Raw genomic sequence first — 22,552 nt, 5'->3', positions numbered from 1 at the left:
GTCTATAGGAAGTTTGATTGATTCATTTTCTTCTTTTAAGTGCAAATTTCTCAAAGCCTGTATTTTTTATAGGTAGTGTATAACTTTATAGATAGGAATTATTTGGATATTTGTAGGTGGCTCAGAAATCTGTAGAAGTATATATATGTACATATATATATTGAATTATTGAATACCCTATTTCACATGTGGAGGAAGGACTAAATTTTCTAGTGTATCAGGAAATAAATAGATTATCCACTTTGGAAGCCAATACAATAAAAATCTTTCTAATGTGTAATTCCAAGATCTTTATTCATTTTTTTTTTTTTATTGTTGGGGATTCATTGAGGGTACAATAAGCCAGGTTACACTGATTGCAATTGTTAGGTAAAGTCCCTCTTGCAATCATGTCTTGCCCCCATGATCTTTATTCATTTTTAATGGCGTTCTGTACAACCAGCATAACAAAATAGTCTGGATATACCATCTCCAGACAAGATGCAGCAAGCAGGCAGGGTAAAGATGCCCATCCAAGGCGCTTTGTATCAAATTCCCCATCCTTTAGCATTCGCCAGAGCTTTTAACTTGAAGTCTCGTTCTATAATTGAAACTTGAGATGGGAAACTTTAGTCCAGAGGACGGACTTCTGAGCAATGATGCTTCCTTAATTTGTAATATTAGGCCTAATAGAAGAGGGAAGGTATGGGAGAGGTCTACGGAAGTGGACCCTTGGGGTTTTAATCTGGCTCTGCCTCCTTGTCACTGTAGACCTAGCCTGACTCAGTTGATTGCCTCTTCGTCCGCTTCTGTTTTATCTTCTGTGAGATGGAGTATCTGTGTGTCTGTCTCTCTCAGCTGAGCTTAGGAAAGTGCATAGACAACACCAACCACAGTATCTGATCCTCAGGAAGTGCTTGCTAAATGGTAAAAGTATTGCGGCTGCTGTTCTTATTACCTTTCTCTCTTTGCTCCCTTTGCTCCTGGGAAAACTTAAAGGGAGTCTGCCACAATTCTACACCTTTCTTACCATCAACTTTTCTGGAAAATGAATCCTGGATGGTTCTGATTTCACATGAGCAGTTGGGAAGGTGGGGAATGGGGGAATGGCCGTTGCTTACAGGTAAAACCGACTCCACACCTAGGAGCGTCCACCCAGCCAGACTGTGGCCCCCTCCCTGGGAGCTGCCACTGCGTCCAGCAGGGATGTCCCTTACCTGAGCCCTGCCAGGCTCAGGATCCTGGTCCCGGGTCTCAGAGCCACAGCGGCTGCTCTCATGTCCTGCCTCCTTGCAGCTGGCCCACTGGCACTGTGGGTGCCACTGACCTGGGCGCTCACCACTCTTTCCTAATCACCATGCTGCTTACTGCGTGGTGTTCTAGCACTGTCCTGACCCCGGTGTAGTGTAAAGTGCGACATCAATGCGTATCTCTGTGTTCACATCTGCACGTGGCTCATGTATGACATGTTCTGTGCACGGCTGGAGGACATTTAGAATAGATGGACTGTGTCCACTCCTTTAGCTTCTCACTGCTCTAATGGTCTCAAGTTTTGTTTCTCCACCATTGTCCTTAACACCCAAACATTTCAGGGGGAGGTGCTAAGAGGTGCAACTCACATTGGTCTGTGAGTCAGATGGCCTTGATATCTGTTCTAAAGATTGCAAAATAAAAAAAAAATTATATAGCACTGGCTTGCGGGCTAAATAGATCGTTTTAAAATATTATTGTTTTAGAAATTAGGTTGACATTTTGATAAAAACATATATATATATATATTTTTTTTTTTTTTTTTTTTTTTTTTTTTTTTTTTGAGACAGAGTTTCAAGCTGTCGCCCTGGGTAGAATGCCGTGGCATCACAGCTTACAGCAACCTCAAACTCTTGGGCTTAAGTGAGTCTCTTGCCTCAGCCTCCCGAGTAGGTGGGACTACAGGCATCCGCCACAATGCCCAGCTATTTTTTGGTTGTAGTTGTCATCATTGTTTGGCAAGGCCAGGCTGAATTTGAACCCACCAGTTCTGGTGTATGTGGCTGGCACCCTAGCTGCCGAGTTACAGGTACTGAGCCTACCTGTACTGAGTCCTACAGGCACCCACCACAATGCCCAGCTATTTTTTGGTTGTAGTTGTCATCGTTGTTTGGCAGGGCCAGGCTGAATTTGAACCCACAAGCTCCAGTGTTATGTGGCTAGTACCCTAGCCGCTGAGCTACAGGTACTGAGCCTTTAAGTAATGTTTTCTTTCAAAATTTTATGGCATTAAGATGAAATATAATACCTAAAAAGAGATTCCATCTGATGTAATTTATTTTAAAAAGTCAACAAAAGGCTTTATGTTTAATATCACAGTAAGATACTTTGTTAATTTGGACTTAAAACCAAATGTTACTTAATTATGAGAGGTAGAAATAACTCAGGAAGCCTTATTAAGAGCTCCAGAATTCCTGGCCAGTCATTCCCTAAATCTCCAAAAGACAAAGAAAGGAGAAGAGTTCAACATGGGGAAGGGAGTCTAGAGAGTAAAAAAGAGGCCGTGCGGTGGGGCAGCTTCCTCCCCTAGGCTGGTGGCTGGTGAGCTCAGGATGCTCTGGGCTTTCTTTTGGGACGAGAACACTGGATAGCAGTACAGCCTCTGGACCAGCTGCAGAGACTATTGCGACATCATTGCTGCCGAGGCTGGTCCTTTCCTTCCTCAGTAAATCACAGGAGTTGTTGGCCAACCCTGTTACTGAGTGGCTTCCCTCCCAGGGAATTTAATTCTGAATCATTACTGTGCTGTTTAGTGGCTTCTAGGCAATCCATAAAGTGCCACTGAGTCAGAACTGCAGCCTGCCAGGACGGAGGGATGCATTAAAGACCCTTAGGTCCTTTATGGACGTCAAGAACCAGAACTAGTGTCCCAACTGTCTGCATCCTACAGTCCAGCTTCAGAACCAGAACCCAGGCCACCTCCTGACCGGCAGAGAAATACTTTTCTTTTCATGTTGGTTGAGTTAGAAAATGTCAGGATACCAAATTTAGCACAACAAACTATTTATCTAGCTGCTTTTCTTAGATTAGAACATAAACTTGTCATAGGTTTTGGCTGCTGCAGGCATTTTGATGTCTCTGCGTTGCACAGTCTCTGGATTTCTTCCCCCAAATGATTGAAAGTGACCTTCAACCTAATTGATACGATATTGAGGACTTGGTCTTTGGCCCAAGAAAAGCCTATGGCCAGTGCCAATGCTTTTCTTTCTGTTCTCTCAGTGAATGGTCACCCTACCTTGAACTTTGGATTCCTTGTAGTCCTGCGGAGCAGCTCCACTTACCCAGATAGGCTGTGATGATTCTGGGACCCAGACTGTTCTGCAGTCCAATATTTGACCTGCAGGGTAGAAAGTAAAGGCCCAGAGTCTATTAAGACTGAAATTAAGAAGGAACACAGGGGGAATTGTCAAAGAGTGGCTCTGTCTCTCAGTGATTTGCAACGTCTTTCTGACTGCCGGGCATCAAGGGAGGGATCAAGAAGACCCATGTTCTGCAGCTGGAGGCCTGCTTCCGACCTGGCGGTCGCGTGGAAGGGCCCCAAGTTTTCACCCAAGCCTTTTGGCCTTGGCTGGGAAAAGGTGATGAAACCTTTTTCACCTCAGTGTAACCCAGAAGAAGGATGGGAAGCAAAAAAAAAAAGACATTAAACAGGGGCGCAGTCTTTTCCATTGAATGTATAAGATTTTCAAAGACGAGCAAAGACTCAATCTTATTTATTCCTTTATTTCTCAGAACCAAACACAGAGCTACACACTGGCATCGTGTTGAATGGAATTAGATACTTCGTGTTCTCTTTTATTCTAAAACTCCTGCAAGCTTCTCTTGCCAGTATTTGGGCTTTACATCCCATTCCCAAGCTTTTTATCTTTTGGTTTATGTCAAAGAATAATATTCTGACAGTGATGTTTGAATACGGTTTTTACAGTATAGTTTTGTCTTACAGCATTCTGGTTTCCAATGCTAATTATATATGTAAATAATGAAAACAATCGTTAATTTATTTGCTAAACATATTAATTTTGGATAACAGTAACAGAGTCGAGACATCCGTAAGTGCCCACAGCCCTGGTGAAACGATAAACGTGGGCTTTGGTGTTAGATCAGCCCTGGCTCCAGGCTGGGCTTTGCCACCTGTTCCCTGCATGACTGGGGGAAATTTGTCAAGTCTCCAAACAGAACTGTGAAATGGGAATAATGTGTGAATCTAACTCCTGGGGTTATTGTGGAGATTAATCGAGATCAGATTTGCAAAGTGGTAGCACAGTGGCATAGAATCAATACTCTAGAAATATTTGTTATTGTGTTTATTAGTGGTAATTAATTTAATTTAATTAGTGGTCACTTTGGTAATTTTTACATAAACCAAATGGCAATTGGGATCAACCTGATCAATGAGATGTTGGTAGACTTATTTTGAACATCTTCATTCTCTTCCCTTCAGAAGTGCAAAGCTTCCCGCAGAATTTCTGCCATCTCCCATGGATGTTTGCATTTTTAAGGTCACCTCTGGCATAATCATCTGCTCCTGAATTAGTATTAGTTTATGAGATTGTTTCACCATCCATTTATGCACCTCTGTTCCACGACACAGCTCTGGGTGAACATGTCTACTCAATTACGCTCCCTCCCACAAACCATCAAGAAAGTATGGGATGCACCCAAGTGTCTTAAAGATCTGGGCCAAGGAAGGGATGGACTGTGATAAAGTGAGTGACTTCAGACAGATGAGACATGTTCCCTGCCTGCCTGGGTCTATTTCCTCTGGCACTTTACTACCTAATTAAAAAACATTTAAACTAAGGCATAGATATCATCTTAAATACACTAAATGATTAACAGTTTTTGTGTTTGGATTGTGGTTCTAGGGGGTGATTTTTTTTTTCTTCCTTTTATATTTCTGAATTTTTAAAACATGAAATAAATAAGTACAAGTTCTGTAATTTTTTAAAGGGCCAGTTCTAAAAGCTGGGGAAGAAAGCCTTGTTAGGACTGGGGAGACTGCAGCATAGGCAGGATAAACAGATCGTTGCCCGCCAGCCTCATCTCCTTCCTCAGTCTAATCCTTTCACATGTATTTTGCATAAATTCCTCCTAATGGAGTCATTTGATTTCCCGCGTGTATCACAAGTGCAGACACCCTTGTTGGTAACATTAATAGTCTTCTTGCCATGCCAATTGCCTCTGGAAAGCTCTTAACGTGCTGTGTTCTTTTGCTGCTGTGGGGTAGAGTTTGAATGGTCAGGACACCTGCCTCTGGCTTCTGTCCAGTCACAAACACAAAGAAAAATGACTTGGCGTTTTCAGTGTCAGTGAGTTTGTGCCTCAAGCTACGCTGTTATGCTTCTGATCTCAGTGCTCCCAGCACTTCTGTTAAGACCACCTGTGCCTTCCACGGACCCACGTCCAATGGCAACTAATGGTTCTCGTCTAATCCGTCCCTCAGCAGCATTTGACATAAACATGCCCTCTACCTTAGTCCCTCTGCCAGGCCCCTGAGAGCAAAATCTCTTGATTTTCCTTCTTTCTGGCCATTCCTTTCTCGTCTGCTTTTCTTTTTTTTTTTGGCCGGGGCTGGGTTTGAACCCGCCACCTCCGGCATATGGGACCGGCGCCCTACTCCTTGAGCCACAGGAGCCGCCCTCTCGTCTGCTTTTCTATCAGACATTTATGCTTTTGATTTTCCTTAGATCTCTTCTCACTCTACCTGCTCGCCCTAGGTCGGACTTTTCTCAGTTCCGTGGCTTCAGCTTTCATTTATAAGCCAAAGACTGCAAATTTACCATATTTCAACAAATCCAAGACATCAGCCATGGTAAGAGGCACAAAGAAAGAAAAAGCATTGCCAATGAAATGACACAATGGCGTCTTACATTTAAGCATAAGAATGTATCCCACTTTCAGAAATATCAAAGTGTGAAAAATGTACACCGAGAATCAAAAACATAGAGTAATATATTTTTCATCAATTAAAAATGCCATTTTCAGAGCATGAATACCTAGCGTGTCTTTATCATGATCTTCTAGGCACTTGCAAATGAGTTGGAGTAATTTTGTCTTCAGAAGCAGGTGTTTTCCTGAGTCTTGTATCTCCGGCCATAAAAAAGGCCTTATTACCCTTGGTGTGTGTCACACTTTATGGGGGCAAGACATGATTGCAAGAGGGACTTTACCTAACAATTGTAATCAGTGTAACCTGGCTTATTGTACCCTCAATGAATCCCCAACAATAAAAAAAAAAAAAAAAAAAAAGGCCTTATTACTGTGTTAGATGTTGCTTATTAAGTATAGAAGACATAGACTTAAGTCAGTTCAACAGTGAGGCAGAGGTTTGGAACCAGTACAACTTCAAGATGGTGCCAAAACTTTGACATTTCTTTGATTTTTTTTGTAGAGACAGAGTCTTACTTTACTGCCCTCGGTAGAGTGCCATGACGTCACAGGACTCACAGCAACCTCTAACTCCTGGGCCTACGCGATTCTCTTGCCTCAGCCTCCCGAGCAGCTGGGACTACAGGCGCCCGCCACAACGCCCAGCTATTTTTTGGTTACAGTTTGGCTGGGGCTGGGTTTGAACCCGCCACCCTCAGTATATGGGGCCGGAGCCCTACTCACTGAGCCACAGGCGCTGCCCAGACATTTCTTTGATTTTTGATTGTTCTATTTTAGTATAAACCACAAGGCGGTCTCTTCACCAGTGCTCTTCCTCTTCACGGCATTTCTGAGCAAACTAGATTTTAATGTTTATTACTCATTTCTTTTGTTGTTATACATCACTGGGAAATCATGCTGTTGGTGTTTCCCTCACTGTTTTTTTTTTTTTTTTACCCCCACATCTTCAAAATTGCTTCTGACAGCCGTGGGACCTGTAAGAACTATTGCCAAATTTTGAAATGTAGTTTTCCTGAAGCAGCATCCAAAGTTAAAAAAAAAAAAAAAAAAAGGGACATGGAAAAATCCTATTAAGTATTCTAACCTACCAACATCTGTGTACCTTATTCTATTCCACTGAGGTTTTCTAAAAATATTTTAAGGAATATAGCTTCCTTGGCTTCTGCAGGGAGAATAGTCCATACTCATTATTTCCACTTACAGTATTATGTTCAATCTGATTATCCTCATAAAGTTTTGTTTCATTGGTACTAAGTGTAGGAAAGTTCTTTATATTCCATTTTTACATATTGTTAACTGGTATGTTACTCTTGAACTTCTGTTTAATTTAGCTGGGTACATTTCAGCTGCAAATTAGTGTTTCCCAAAGAAATGTTCCAAAAATAATACAGCCTCTTATTTTTATTCTCCCACAACTCTCTTTCATAATATCTTGTAGCTAGTTCAAAATAGAATATTTAATGACAAAAGTTTAAATAAAATAGTCCAACTGTGTGGTAATTGAAAAATATTCTCCTTAAAAATCCTTAGGTCAAAGAAGAAATAAAAGCTGTAGGTACAGACTATCTAGAAAGTAAGAGGAAGAGGAATTCTACAAGTACAAGTCACAGGATGCAGCCAAAGATTTATCTAGAGGGAAATGACTAGATTTGAAAACTTCTGTTCTTAAACAAAATGAATGAAAATTAAGAAGCTGACAGTTAAACCTAAGAATTTAGAAACAAGCAAACAGAAACTACATGACATACTCAAGCAAAGCAGGTTTAAAAGATTCATTAACAAAAAAATTTACAAATTAGGAAAGAGAAAAATCATAAAATTGATAAATCTAAGACATGTTGGCTTGGAACAAAAACTTTGCCTATCTAATCACACACACACACACACACACGCGAAAGGAGATAAAAATATAGTTCACAATGTTAGGAATGAGGGAAGGGGTACAGACGGAGGAATTTATCCACAGATTAATATCAAAGGATTATAAGAATTCGAAAATCTACGGTAAGAAAATAAGTTGGTAAGAAAATAGATACCAAATGAAATTTAATAAGAAATGGAAACATTGAACAGATATGTAATTATATAAGAAATTGAAAGCATTAGGCCGTGCCTGTGGCTCAAAGGAGTAGGGCGCCAGCCCCATACACCACAGGTGGTGGGTTCAAACCCGGCCCTGGCCAAAACCTGCAAAAAAAAAAAGAAAGAAAAAAATTAAAAGCATTATTAAAGAATTGTTTTTGTATGAAGTCCCTATATTTGTTTCAGTTGATAATTTGTATGTTGAAAGCTTCTTAATAAATTGACGTAATCATAACTATAAGTAAATCGTCTGATAAAAGTAGCACATATAAGCTAATGCATGCCAATCTCTCTTAAAATATAAATGAAAAAAAAACCCAAACTAAAATAAACGAAGGCAACAACTATGGCAGATAAATAGAAGGAATATTAAAACATTGATATACCAATTCCTAGTTAGTCATATACTAATAATCCAAGACTTCTTTAAAGATTAAGAAATTGCTTACTATTAATAATATAGAAGAAGAGTATACAAAGCAAATATTATCCAAATACATATTAAAAAGGTGTGACATTTCTTATTTTCATAAATGAAAACTCTTAGTAAAGTAGGAATAAATTACTTCTACAATATGATTAAAAAAAATCACCATCAAACTCAGTGTAAAAGATTGGAAGTCTTTCCACTTAGAAACAGGTGCATGTGAAGATACACTTCAACATTGTTAGCTATCAGGGAAATACAAATCAAAACTACAATAAGATGCCATCTTGCACCTACTGGGGTGACTATAATTAAAAAGAGAGCCTGTGACAAATGTTAGGAAGGATGTGGAGAAATTGGAACCCTCACATATTGGTAGTAGGAATGTGAAATGGTACAGCCACTTTGGAAAAGAGTCCGGGAGTTCTTCATAAGGTTAAAGAAACAGTTGCCATATGATCCAGCAATTCCATTCCTACTTATGTACCCAAAAGAAATGAAGGTATATGTCCACATAAAAACTTGTCTGTGAATATTCGTAGCAGCATTATTCATGGTAGCCAAAAGGCAGAACAACCCAATGTCTGTCAACTGGTGAATGGATGAATGTGGTATACTCATGAAGATAACATTCTACAAATGGATAAACTTAGGATGAAACACAGACTGAAGTCACGAGGTATACCATGTTGTCTGACTCCATTTATATGAAATGTTCTTAATTGGCAAATCCGTGGAGACAGAAGGTGGATTGAAAGTTTCCCAGGCCTGGTGTTGGTTGAGCGGAAAAACTGAGGGGTGAGTGGTGATAAGAACAGGGTTTCTTCAGGGGGTGATTAAAATGTTTTAAAATTGACTGTGATAATGGTTGCACAATGATGATAGGTACAATGCTGTGAATATACTAAAAACCATTAAATAGTACATTTAAACGGTGATGTGTATGTGAATCAGAACTCAATAAAGTTATTATTAAAAAAAAAATGGAAAAGTGATTGCTGCCACCATGCTACTCTGAAGTTTCTAGTTAATGCTGTAACTTTTAAATAAAAAAAGATAAATGCCAGAAGGAAGCAACAAATTATTACAGAAATATTCCTATCTGTTCAGAACATTCAAGAGACCTTACTGGAAAATGATTGGAACCAATACAAAATTTGGGAAAGAGACACAGAACAAAAATTGGCCATGGGCTACCATCCTTATGATATAAACAGTTCTTCTAAGTACATAAGAAATGATCATCACCCAGTGGGAAAGTAAGCTGGTGGTATGAAGACCATTTGGGAAAGACACGCCATGGTGGATACCCACATGAGAGAATGTATAACATGTCAGTAACAAAAGAAATACTTTTAGTAGGTGAGGGGTGCTGTTGTTGAATGAATATTTTTAATATGCATTGACCTTCACAGGGCCTCAGGAATTTCATGACACTTCAGAGTCAATTGCATGGCTGAAAAATATGTATACAACTTGATTTCTGTATATCTCTGGAAACTGGAAGGAAGTGGGCTGGGACGCTGTTCTGGGAAGCTGGTTTGGCTGTGAGGGCTTTGAGGAGACTGAGGCAGTGGAAGGCCTTGAGTGCAGTTTGCTTCTAACCTCCTGAGGGAGGCAGATGAGAAGTCTGGGGCTCCCGATCTCAACCAGGAAGGACCACAGCGTCTGTGTTAGACTGAAGGACGGAGCGGGTACAAGGCATTAGTCCCTGCGCTGTCTCATGGAAGCAGATGCCATTTCCCATGAGTCAGTGTTTCTCTGCAGGCGGCTGATGCTTGGCAGAGCAGGGTTGCTGCGCCCTGTGGTCCTTACAAGAATGTTCTTCTGCGGTTTGGGTGCCCCTCCCTGTTGTAGTAAAGTCATCATCCCTGTTGCAGCTTTCACTTGCCCTGCAGAGATTGTCTTGTCATTTTCATAACATTTCACGTTGGGAGGATCTCACAAGTTCTTGAAGCTGCTCTGTGCTGAACAGATGTATGCTTGATAACAATTGTCCACAAAAATCTCTTCCAACAGTTGGAATTTTAGCTGAGTGGTGAGATTTCCTTTCATTAGAAAGGTTTTATTATAGGCTCGGTGCCTGTAGCTCAGCAGCGAGGGCGCTAGCCACATACACTGGAGCTGGAGGGTTTGAACCCAGCGCAGGCCTACCAAACAACAAGATCAACTATAACCAGAAAATAGCTGGGCATTGTGGCAGGCACCTATAGTCCCAGCTACTTGGGAGGCAGGGGCAAGAGAATCGCTTAAGCCCAAGAGTTTGAAGTTGCTGTGAGCTATTTCACCACAGCACTCTACCAAGGGTAACACAGTGAGACTCTGTCTCAAAAAAAAAAAAAAGAAATGAAATGTTTTATTACAAATGAATGTGAGGCTCGTAAGTTAGTAGGTCTTCCTTACATAATTTCTCTGATACCTTTTTCCCGTCATGTATATTTGTATTTCCTACTAGTTTATATGGCAGCAAACAACTTTAAGGCCATTTCTGCAACTTGGAAGCACATAGGAAATCGTATCATTTTCTTTTTCCTGGAATATAATTCATATATAGCCATTGTATAAACTCAGTACGTTAGCCCAGATGCTTTCTGCCTTAAATTAGACATTTTATACCATTAAAATGAAATAAAAGTGCTAACCTGTTTAAAAATCAGAGACACAATTCTTAAAGAATAGATTCTAAAAATCTATTGTGGTACATTTAAAATCATATTTTAGTAATAGGTGACTATTTCATCTCTTGCCACACAGAATCATATTCTGAGATCTAATTAACTTTAGGGGGCATGTTTTGGTTTTTGTTATTGGGGGAATTCTCAGCATTGTATTTTGGAGTAAGCACGAGATTACAGACTTATTATTTCCTTGGGGGATAGCTCTTCTGCTTTACTATAACTCTTCCCCTCAACTCTGATCTCTTTAGGTTGAAAATGTCCGCCTGGTAGATCGAATTTCTCCTAAGAAAGCAGCCCTGGGGACTTTGTATCTGACGGCTACTCATGTCATATTCGTGGAAAATACACCAGATACAAGAAAAGAAACATGGGTATGATCTTCTTATTTTTGGCTTTCCTCGTTTTCTATTATTTGAAGTAAAAAGTTTTGACTCTCTCTGTTTTCGTTTCTCCTCGCGGTGAGGCTTTTGGTGTTCAGGTGTCAAGGAGACGGTTTCTGCGATGTGCACTTTGCATTCTTCCGCACAGAGTTGTATCCACTTGATCTCCTTACTCATTTTAAACACTAATTATTTGATCATCATCAAAAATAGGTCTAGAAATAGACAGCAGAGACCAGTGCTTCCTAGGACATCCATCAAGTAGGGATTCAGGAACGTCCATGCATTTTCATGCTGTGGAACATTCTATTTGCAGTCTGCTTTATTCATATCCACTCATTCATTATGTTGTCTCCACTTTTCTGATACTTTGAAAAAGAAAAAAAGAAAAGCGATAGGAGTTCCGTCACCGGGGATTTCTGTTGCTTAATAATGAAACCATTAGATAGGTCTCATTTTATACAGCAACTCAGCCATGACCTTGTGACTGGAACTTGCACTGTAGATTTTTCCCCTTCCATGTTCTGTGGACAGTGTTACATTTTTAGCAGAAGGTGGCTAAAAATATAACTTAGTGGAGGGGAAATCTTAGGAATGAAGTGCTGCCCCTGGAAGACCCAGCAGAGATCCTCACAAAATGCTGAGAGATGTGCTTCAGCGTGATTTCCTTCAACATAAATCTCTTCCTTAGAGAGCAGAATGATGGCTTTACCAGAGGCTGGATAGGGAGGGGGAGCAGGAGTGTTCCAGCAAAGGGTACAGACTTGCAGATAGATGGGAGGAATAAGTTTTGAAATCTGTTGTACGACAGGTGAGTGTCCTCAATGCATATTTCAAAGTAGTTACGAGAGTAAATTTCAAACATCTCACCATGAAAAATGACCGGAAAGCAAGGTGATAGATATGTCAGCTTGACATAATCATTCAAATTGTATAGATACATCAAAACATCATGTTTGATCCTGTACATATATACGACCATCATTTGTCAATTAAAATATTAATTAATAGGCTCGGTGCCTGTAGCGCAGTGGTTACAGTGTCAGCCATGTACACCAGGGCTGGTGGGTTCAAACCCAGCCTGGGCCAGCTAAACAACAATGACAACTATAACAAAAAATAGCCAGGTGTTGTGACAGGCACCTGTAGTACCAGGTATTTGGGAGGCTGAGGCAAGAGAATTGCTTAAGCCCAAGAATTTGAGGTTGCTGTGAAGTGTGATGCCTTGGCACTCTACTGAGGGTGACAAAGTGAGACTCTGTCTCAAAAATATATATATTAATAAAATATTAAGTTAAAAATAAAATAAGTCTCTTCTTCTGCAGCTGCCCGACCACCAACAGCTTAGAAAACAACAATCCCATGTTGATATTGAACTTGAACATCCCACTGGAATTAAGGAGCATAGTGGTACCTCCCAGCAGAGCCATTTCTAACTTTTCTTGATTACGGAAGTTTATTTTACTGAATTCTCATGACCTTATTTAATTTTAGCGATTAAAAGCATTCAACATTTGACTACCTAAATGTTCCCTTACCTGGACTTGTGAAAATATATATGCTAACTTGTTTGTTTTAAAATAATTATCCTGGATATCAGAAAGGTTGGTATTAAAAATAAAACCATAAATTTAGACCATTGGTTTTTAGGCAGAACATCTCAGTTCTTGTCCTCAAACTGGGAGGTGTTGAGCTAACTGAAGATTGCGGAGTATTTTTGGGGGGAGGCTCAGAGACTGGTATTAGTGCTTGTTACATTTTTTGGTAATTTGCGCTTAGTTTCTCCAAATGAACGTTTGGTTCTAGATTCTTCACAGTCAGATTTCCACCATTGAAAAACAGGCAACAACTGCTACTGGCTGCCCTCTGCTCATCCGTTGCAAGAACTTTCAGATAATACAGCTCATCATTCCGCAGGAAAGAGATTGCCACGATGTGTACATCTCTCTGATACGTCTTGCAAGGCCAGGTAGGGCAGAGGAACTCGGCATTTAGCACAGACTCACTCTCGAGACATTTACAAATCATGTTCAAGAATATTTACAAATACTGGGCTGGGCACTCTAGGAGGCTGAGGTGGGTGGATTGCTTGGTCTCAGGAGTTCTAGACCAGCCTGAACAAAAGCAAGACTCCATCTCTACTAAAGCTAGAAAAACTAGGCAGGCATCATGGCAGGCGTCTGTAGTACCAGTTACTCAGGAGGCTCAGGCAAGAGGATCGCTTGAGCCCCAGAGTTTGAGTTTCCTGTGAGCTAAGACACCATGGCACTCTACCCACGGTGACAGTGACACTCTGTCTCAAAAAAAAAAAAGAATATTTATAAATACAGTTCAAGAATTTGTATATTGCTTAGGAATGATAGTGTTTCAGGAATTATATGTCACCTTGATCTTCAGATGAGGCCAAGAAGGCTGAATGATCACTGATGTTTAGTCCCTTGTCATATAGGGTCTCCACTGAGTAATTTATTATCATTCCTCTTGCTTTCATTAATCTTAATATTTGCTGTATCTCACTGGCATTTACAGTAGGACATCACCTTAACTGATGCCCTTCTGATGCTGTGGTGATCGAGCCACTTTGAACAAGGTCAAACACAGAATTGACATAATCTTTTGTGGGGGTAACATGGTTACCAGATAGTTCTGGGATAGTCCTGCCCCTCTCAGAGCTTTCAGGGTTTCATCTCGCTGCTTTTTGGTAGTAATATGTGTTTTCCAAGGTTGGTACATCTAGATTTTTGTTAGCGTTGGTGAATATTCAGAGTATGGATATACTGATTTTCCCAAACAAAACCTCCTTAAGTGTTGGAGGAAGAATGTCTAGATTTGAACAGTTACCTGTTCTGAGCTCCTGTCTTATTCTGGCCCTCATCTCAGGGTCTTCGGATTTACAGCTTACTGTTAACTTCTACAGAAGTGTTGCTTGTCTCTCTGTGTGGCTTGTGTGTGTCAGGGTATTCTTTTGCTTAAAGCAAATAGACTGCCAAGGTTCTTGGAAGAATCCACTGAAAAGTGAAGTGTTACACAGAAGTCATTAATCAGGGATCTGCGTATGTGCTTATAGTTCCTTTGCCAAATGCTTTTGATGCAGAACAAGCAGTTCGATTATAAACTTTGCAAGGCGTTTGTTTAGGTCCTAAGTTTCTTGTGATAGGACCATATCCTTTGTAGATAGCTGGGAGCTAGAAGTTAATTCATGAAAATGATGCTGGGGAACTGTCGACATCTGATCATTTTTATTCTTTCGCCTTTAAAGACTGTTGATTGAGGCTTTTTAAAAAAAAACATCCAAGTGTGTTAGAAGAACTGCAGACTAGGCCAGAAAAGCAGTTGAACTTTTTGGAGGGTGCACTATAATTGGAACAGAAGTTCTGGGAAGCTGTACATTAGGTTGCACGCAGCAGAGAATGTGAGGAGAGTTGTGCGCCAGCAATTTCTGTGTCACTGATTAATGGATGTACTGGGCAATAAATGTGCTTTGACCGGATTAACGAGATTTAGGAATAGCCCAGAGAACTGGGAAAGGGCTGAGCAGCTGGACGAGCAGATCACAGTGGCGGAGAGGGCCGTGGCCTGGGGACAGCCAGCGCCATGACTCTCACGAGGCTCCTCAGGGAAGCAAATGGCTCTGTTCCCCCGCTTTTAAAAATACATCCTTTTTGTTAAAAGATGAAGTTTTGCAAGTTAGATATTAGATGTAACCAGCGGTCTCACTGGCTATGTTTTCTAAGAAAAGGTAATCATGGTAATGAATTAAGTTAAGCCCATCACTTAAGAAGATTTAAAAAGAATCACCAGCATTTGGAAACAGGGGCATTAGAAATGACGGTTTACAAAAAACATAGTGCTTTAATAAGTGTGGGAAGATGGAATAGAACCTGGGCAGTTTCACAGTGTCACATTAAAGGCAGTGCTAAAATTAGCATGTATTTCAGGCTGTCACCTTCGACCAGGGTTTTGGAACTGAGTGGAGGTGAGAAAAGCTGGTGGTATCAAAGTAGTGGCCCTCAACAGGGGATGGAGTTGGTTCATCAGAACAATCTGAGGATATTTCACAGAATATACCTTTACCCTCCTCTAGATATATCAGAATAAGAATGTGTGTGGGGGGGGGCCTGGGAGGGAAATGTACTTTGAATTCTAATAGTACAATATAGTTCTCTTTTGGCACCTGTGGCTCAAGCAGCTAGGGCGCCAGCCACATACACCAGAGCTGGCGGGTTCGAACCCAGCCTGGGCCCGCCAAACAATGACAACTGCAACTAAAAAATAGCCAGGCGTGGTGGCGGGCGCCTGTAGTCCCAGCTACTTGGGAGGCTGAGGCAAGAGAATCGCTTAAGCCCAAGAGTTGGAGGTTGCTGTGAGCTGTGACACCATGGCACTCTACCCAGGGTGACAGCTTGAGACTCTGTCTTAAAAAAAAAAAAAAGAAAAAGAAAAAATATATATGTATATATTTGTATTATATATACATATATATTTTTTACATATATAACTATATATATGTTCTCTTTGGTTCTTCTCCAACAAAAATCATACATTTTTGGTTCCCCTTATGGACACAGCCAATGGCAAGGTCCTACAGAGGACAATTTTTTTTCCCTTTCCTTTCCTTTCTTTCTTTCTTCTTCTTCTTTTTGTAATAAGAAGAAATGTTTGGGAGTTTATTTAAGTCAAGCCCTATAAAGGAGATATTTTCAAAGTTATTAAGATTATCTTTTTACTATTGTGATTCTCTCTTTGGGATTTCTGGGATAAGAATAAATGAAATTACTAAACAAATTGGAGAGATTTCATTAGTTTGCCTTCTGTATGAATAAAGATTGATAATGATTTGGTTATGGACTATAAAGGATCCCAGGCAAAAATAATCAGGTCAAATTTAGGGAGCTCTTTAACTTTTCACAAGGAAATAATTTAGGACAAAGTAAAGGTTGGGGTTCCAATGAAAACTAAGCTCATCCCACAGACCCAGTGTGCTAACAAGGATGTGATTTTCTGGCGTCGAGACTCCTCACGCTCAGAGAGCCTCTGTTTTTCCCATGTTCTCTCTTCTTTCCTCCCTCTAATTTGCCTTCTGCTGTTCGTTTTTATTACCAATCATCTTTCCTTCTGTAGCATTTGTAGGCCCTTCCACAATTAAAAAATTTCTTTTGTTTATTTTTCTCCTTTTATTTTTAGTTCATCTTAGTCCCCGATTCTTCTGCTTATTTATCACTATTTCAAAAATCTCCTGATTGAGGGAGTCTCATTTACTTACTTTGTAACTTTCTAAATGGTTTTTCAACGACATTTATTTTAAATTGTCCAAATTCAGCAGAGTATCTAGAGCCCTTTAGCTTTCACTAGTTACTTTGGTTCTGAAACGCCTCACATTTCTGTGTCCTTCTGATGACATTTGGTGACTTCTCTCTCCCCTCACTCACCTTCACATTTTGCTGATACTGATTAATGCTTGTTTTTCTTTCAAGTTTTAAAATGCTTATGATTTTAATATTATATGAATTACTTGTTTCTCCCAGTTAGTCTAATGAGAGGCAATTCTCTCATCCTATGTTCCTAAATATTCTGTTTTTACAACTATTTGCATGACACTGGGAAAGTAGGTTATTTTTCTTTCTTCTTTAATGCTTTGTTGAAACCGCAGCTCTCCCTTATTTTGGCAGAATGAAAACCCTTTCCTTTATAGGGGAAGGAAGGAGAAATGGTTAGATACCTACACAGGTCCAGTTATAGACCTGGTGGTTCCCAGTTGAGTGTTTCCATTTGATGGTTTCCATCTTCTCTGGAAAGTAGGAAGTGGGGTTATCTGAGAGTGAAGTTGCTGGAGACAGCAATAGAGACCCCACTGGGTTGTAGCAACACATGCTTCCCAGGTTCAGGACAGTGAACAACAGTGTTAAAAATAAAATAAGTCATCACTAATGTACACAGCTATGATTTAACAATAAAAAATAAAATAAAATAAGTCAAAACATGCATCTCCATGCTTGGGTTGAACTCATGCTTTCGACGGAAACCCTGATTTGGCTTTTCTAGAAATACAGCTAAAATGTTACTCATTCTTAATTTCACACAGCGTGACAGTTTAGAAACTGTCATTTTGCTTTCTGACTAGATAGGAAAACATTGAAATCTATCTTTGTTTAGCTAGTTGTATGATTTAAATAGGTAGTATATGGCAAAGTAAATACTAAGAAATTTCCACTGAGTATCTTCTGAATTTTTTTAAATTAAAGGCTCCCATTTGGTTTACTCCCACCGTCCGAAGGCATGCTGAGTATTTGCTGCTTGTGTGGGGAGCACTTGTGCCTTCCTAGTAAGGGGACCCAGGGGCAAGGCCTTCAGTGCACCTTCTGTGGAAATCTGCTGGTCACTCACAGGAAAAGATTTGTGTTTTGGTTTTGGGTCTTTTTTGCAAAAGATGTTTTATGTTGGATATGATGGCTCAGACTTTGTGATGTGAACAGCCAGTGTAGTATGTAACATGCCTGTTTTAAGAGTGGGTGAAAAATCAGCTGAGGGATATGACCTTTCTAGAGCAGGCAACTATTTTCTCTTCGTTCAGATTCTGTGAAATTAAAGATTTCCCTAAAATAAAAAGCTCTGCACAACAAACAATGGAGTAGAGAGGCAACCTACAAACTGGGAGAAAATATTTCAAGTCATACATCTGATAAGGGATTAATATCCAAAATATACTATGTATAAGGAACTCGAACAACTGTATGGGAAGAAAAGTGAAAAATCTGATGACGGCGTGAGCCAGGACCTGAATAGACATTTCTCAAAAGAAGACACACAGAAGGCTCACAGGTGAACCCACGCTCCTCATCATTAATCATGAGGGAGGTGCAAGTTAAAACCACAGTGAGATACCTCCTCACAACTCTTAGAAAGCTGTTATCAAAAAGGTGAAATGTATTGTTAGCAAGGATGTGGAAAAAGAGAATTAGTGGGAGTAAAAATTAGTAAAATGATATAGCCATTGTGGGAAGCAGTATGGAGCTTACTAAAAAAACTAAAAAAACCCCAAACAAAAAGAAAAACAACTCCACCCCCCACCCTGCCCAAGCCAAAAATAGAATTAGAATGATCATATTGGTACAGGGCTGGTGATGCCCCAGCCAGCTCAGCTGAGCTGAGAGGAGCTGCCTTCTTTGCCCTGAGGGTGTTGGTGCAGCACCAGCCAGTAGAGGAACCAGTGGGTGGGAGTGTAGGCAACAGGGGGTGTGGGAGGCTGCGGGAGGCTCCAGTGGCCTGAGGGGCTGGATAGCCGCTGGAGAGACCTCCAGGTTGCCAGCACAGGGAGTGCTGTAGGGTCTCCACCCTAGCCTCTGGCCCCTTCCCCTTGCACTTGGCTGAACTGAAACCCCTCCATATTTCCAGGCCTGGTCAATTTCATGTAAGTTTCCTAGGCCTGGGAAGGGAGGGGATTGTGTCCCTTCATTTGTTAGGCTATATCTATACCCATAGACCAAAGACCCAGGGGGAGATTTTTTCCAATTTGAGTTTTTCCCTCTGCCAAAAGCTCTGGTGCTTTCTCTGTATTCTTTTCTGTAAAATAAATCCTGTTACCACTGATCAGTGGTCTGTGGATTCATTCTTTGAATCCCCGAGACCAAGGACCTGCTGAAGAAGAAATCCTGGTATCAATATGATCCAGCAGTCTCAATTCTGGGTATTTACTGGAAAGATTTGTTTCCAGTAGCAGCACTGTTCACCATTGACATCTTATAGAATCAACCTAAGTGTCTTATCAGCAGATGAATAGATGCAGGAAGTCTGGTATGCATACATAACGGGAATACTGTTCAGCATTAATAAAGGAAGAAATTCTGTCATTTGCAACACATGGATGGAATTGAACAATATTATGCGAAGTAAAACAAGCTAAACACAGACAGATATCATGGTCTTACATGCATGTTGAATCTAAAACAATTGAACTTACATAGATGCAGAGAACAGAGTGGTGATCACGGAGGCTGCCAGGTGGGGGGTAATGGGTAGAAGGTAGCCAAAGAGCACAAAGCCTCAGTGTTAGACAGGAAGAATAAGCCTGTTGTTTTTTTTTTTTTTTTTAAGATCTAGTTCACTGCTTGGTGAATATAGGTATAATTAAGACTGCATATTTCAAAATGCTGAGAGTAAACTTTAGATGTTCTTATTCCAAAAAATGTTCAATATTTGATAAGGTGTTAATCAGCATGATTTATCATCCCACATTGATAATTTTTATCATCAAAAATTGTAACATCACTTTGTACCCCATAAATGCATGCAATTATAATTTGTCAACATAAAATAGAAAAGGTCTATGAGTAACAACAACAAAAAGATCTCATAAGCCCTAGTGGTTTTTAAAAATTTATCTCCCTGCTAATTGCTAAAAAAAATTGCTATGTATTTTGCATGAGTGGAGGGTGAGAGGAACAGAAAATTATGAGATGGGGAATACTCAGTATTTACAACTGTGCTAATAGTAATTTCTGATTTCTCGAGAGTAGATGGTCCCCAGGCTGCTTGTAGGCTGGCCTCTGGGTAAGAGGTTTGCCCATATTATCAAGACTGAGCATGGGCTGCCAAATGTGGAGGTTTCCCTGCCTTTGTGTAGAATTTAAATTGTGTCTGAAGATTGGTTGATCACTCCTTTCCTTAAAAATATCTGAAAGAAGAAATTTCCTGATTTCACCACCAGCTCATTCTCGTGTCTCCCGGCTCAAGTGATCTGAGTATCAGTTATCAGTTATCCTTGCTTTATGTACCTGTCCATAGTTTATTCCCAATGGAAAGAGGCATCAGTCTCCCCTCCTCCCCCCAAAAAACAACCAAAAACCATCTGGAGTCATAGAATGTTTTTCTTCTTCTACCTGTTTGTAAATATTTGACAAAAGGAACTTAACTTCCATTATGACCCCACATTCATCTCCGGTTCTGCTGAGGGAGTTTAAGCTTTCTCAAGAGATTCTTTTGGCATTTTTAACAAATTGCATTTGTGGTTGAGATGTTGGTAGCAGCTGCTTGAGTCATGAAATGGTACTTGGGGATGGAAAAGATGTGTGAGTCTGGAGCCAACTGTTCCAGACAGGACTTCAATTTCCTATTCTATCTGCCCAATTAGCTGAGATTCTAAGAAACTGTCTTCACTGAGTGTCTGCTCTGTGTTTGGGTGTGCATGGTCCTGGATAGGTGCGTTTTCTTCTTTGTTCAAATAGTATTTTATGTTTTGAAGTTCAGAAATACAGCATCAAGAGAGACTGAAATAGAATATAATTTGTTTCACTGATGCACCATAGTCATTGAGGTTCTTATTCACATTCTTTCTGTAGACGACTCCTCTCACTAGCACTCAAAACAAGTTGGAGACCTGAGTTTGGATCTCAGGTGGCCCGTGCGTCTCTGCAGCCTTTTGCTGGTGGTGAGATCCTTCCCAGGGCTCCAGAACCCATGGTCAGGAGCATTAAATGGACCACACTGAATGCTGCCAGTAAGCCAACGGGTCAATGGCAGGACCTACGAAAACTAGGAGGAGAAAAACTATTGGAAAGAAATAGAAAGATTAGGGGACTGGACCAAGGATAGAAAAGGGAAATGAGAGGAGCTGCTGTGAGGGAGCGGCCCACACTCCCTAGCCTCATTACATCATTTCAATATGAATCTGGACTTCCCCATTGTTAGCTGCATGGGCTGGGTGAGGGAATATTCTTCCACCTCCATTTGTTTCCGATTTGTCACCTGTAAGGTGAGGACTGTGAAAGTGCCTGTTAACTGAATAAATACATTTAGATGGACCAGAATCTTGTCTGAAACAAAGACTGGAGTATTAGTTATCTTTTGTTATCATCAGAAGTGCACTGCTCAGTATGGAAGCCACTGGCCACGTGTACTCAGCCTTTGAAATGTGGCTACTCTGCCCTGAGATGTGCCATTCAGGGGTAAAATACACATGAAATTTCAAAGACAGCACAAAACAAAATGTATCAAATACCCATTAATGTGTTTTCTATCATTTCCATGTCAAAATGATGAATTTGTACATGTTGGGTTATATAAAATATTAAATTAACTATTTTTTTTTTACTTTTTAAATATGGTTCACCTTATATTTCTTTTGTGTTGGCCCACACATTTCCCTTATATGGTAAGACAGAGCAAGGAAACCAAATCCTAGACTTTATCGGGGTGAGGGAAATAGTGGGAGTATTGGGCTTGGCCTGACAAGCATAAAAAGAGGTGTGTAAAGACAGAGGTACTAAGACAAGATTGAAAGAAGTCTTCCATGATACAGCCTTTCCCTGTACCCTGTGACCAGGGTGTTGTATGCTATGAATGGATAATTTTTATGAATTCTATAAATATTTTATAAGTAGCACAATTATGATATTTCGTAGTTTTGAATGTTTTCAACGCAAACACCTAATATAATCCACAGCTTCTCCAACTGTTTATCACTTCTTCTTTTTTAAACTGTGGCTTAAAAATATGCAATTTGCCTGGGTCTCTGTCTATCTCTGAGAGGCCATCCCAAATCCAAACTTGATATGCATATAAAACCTTGAATTCTTGCTGTCCAATGAATATATACGTTGTTAATTGTTATGCTCCATATTTTCTGTGGTCTGGAAAATACATTTGCTCTTAAAGCAACTAAAAAAAAGCATAAAATGGAGAAGGTTCTGTTTTCTAAAAGGAAAGAGAACATTGCAAAGTCGAGTGCTGATGCCCCCGGGACTTCTTGTCATTGCGGGGAGGAGACGGGTGACCCTGTCTGCAGAGACAGGGTGCTCCAGGGACTGTGGCAAGGGGAGTGGGGGGCTGGGATGGCCTCGCGGTGTGTTGGGGGGAGATTTGGTTCTGGCCTTGACTTGGTTTCACTTGGCTTCATTCTCCCTTTCCTTGCAGTGAAGTATGAGGAGTTATACTGCTTTTCCTTCAACCCCATGCTGGATAAAGAAGAAAGAGAACAAGGCTGGATGCTGATTGATCTTGGTGAAGAATACCGGCGGATGGGCCTCCCTAATAGTTACTGGCAGCTCAGCGATGTGAATAGAGACTACAGAGTGAGTGGAAGCCACGAGCGG

The 22,552-nt window shown here is 40.4% G+C and overlaps 1 protein-coding gene across 1 annotated transcript in view; it reads left to right on the top strand.

Annotated features, from left to right (window-relative positions):
* The window catches only part of MTMR7 (myotubularin related protein 7), a 93,382-nt gene that overhangs the window by 11,375 nt on the left and 59,455 nt on the right, over positions 1 to 22,552 (top strand). The window contains exons 2-4 of the mRNA XM_053578731.1: positions 11,334 to 11,456; positions 13,272 to 13,434; positions 22,374 to 22,531. Of these exons, the coding sequence (XP_053434706.1) occupies positions 11,334 to 11,456; positions 13,272 to 13,434; positions 22,374 to 22,531 (444 nt within the window). The remainder of the gene's footprint in view (positions 1 to 11,333; positions 11,457 to 13,271; positions 13,435 to 22,373; positions 22,532 to 22,552) is intronic.

This window comes from Nycticebus coucang, chromosome 24, assembly GCF_027406575.1.
Source record: "Nycticebus coucang isolate mNycCou1 chromosome 24, mNycCou1.pri, whole genome shotgun sequence".
NCBI lineage: Eukaryota > Metazoa > Chordata > Mammalia > Primates > Lorisidae > Nycticebus > Nycticebus coucang.
Note: the sequence above shows the minus strand (reverse complement) of the source record. Positions and strands in the feature narration are given on the sequence as shown.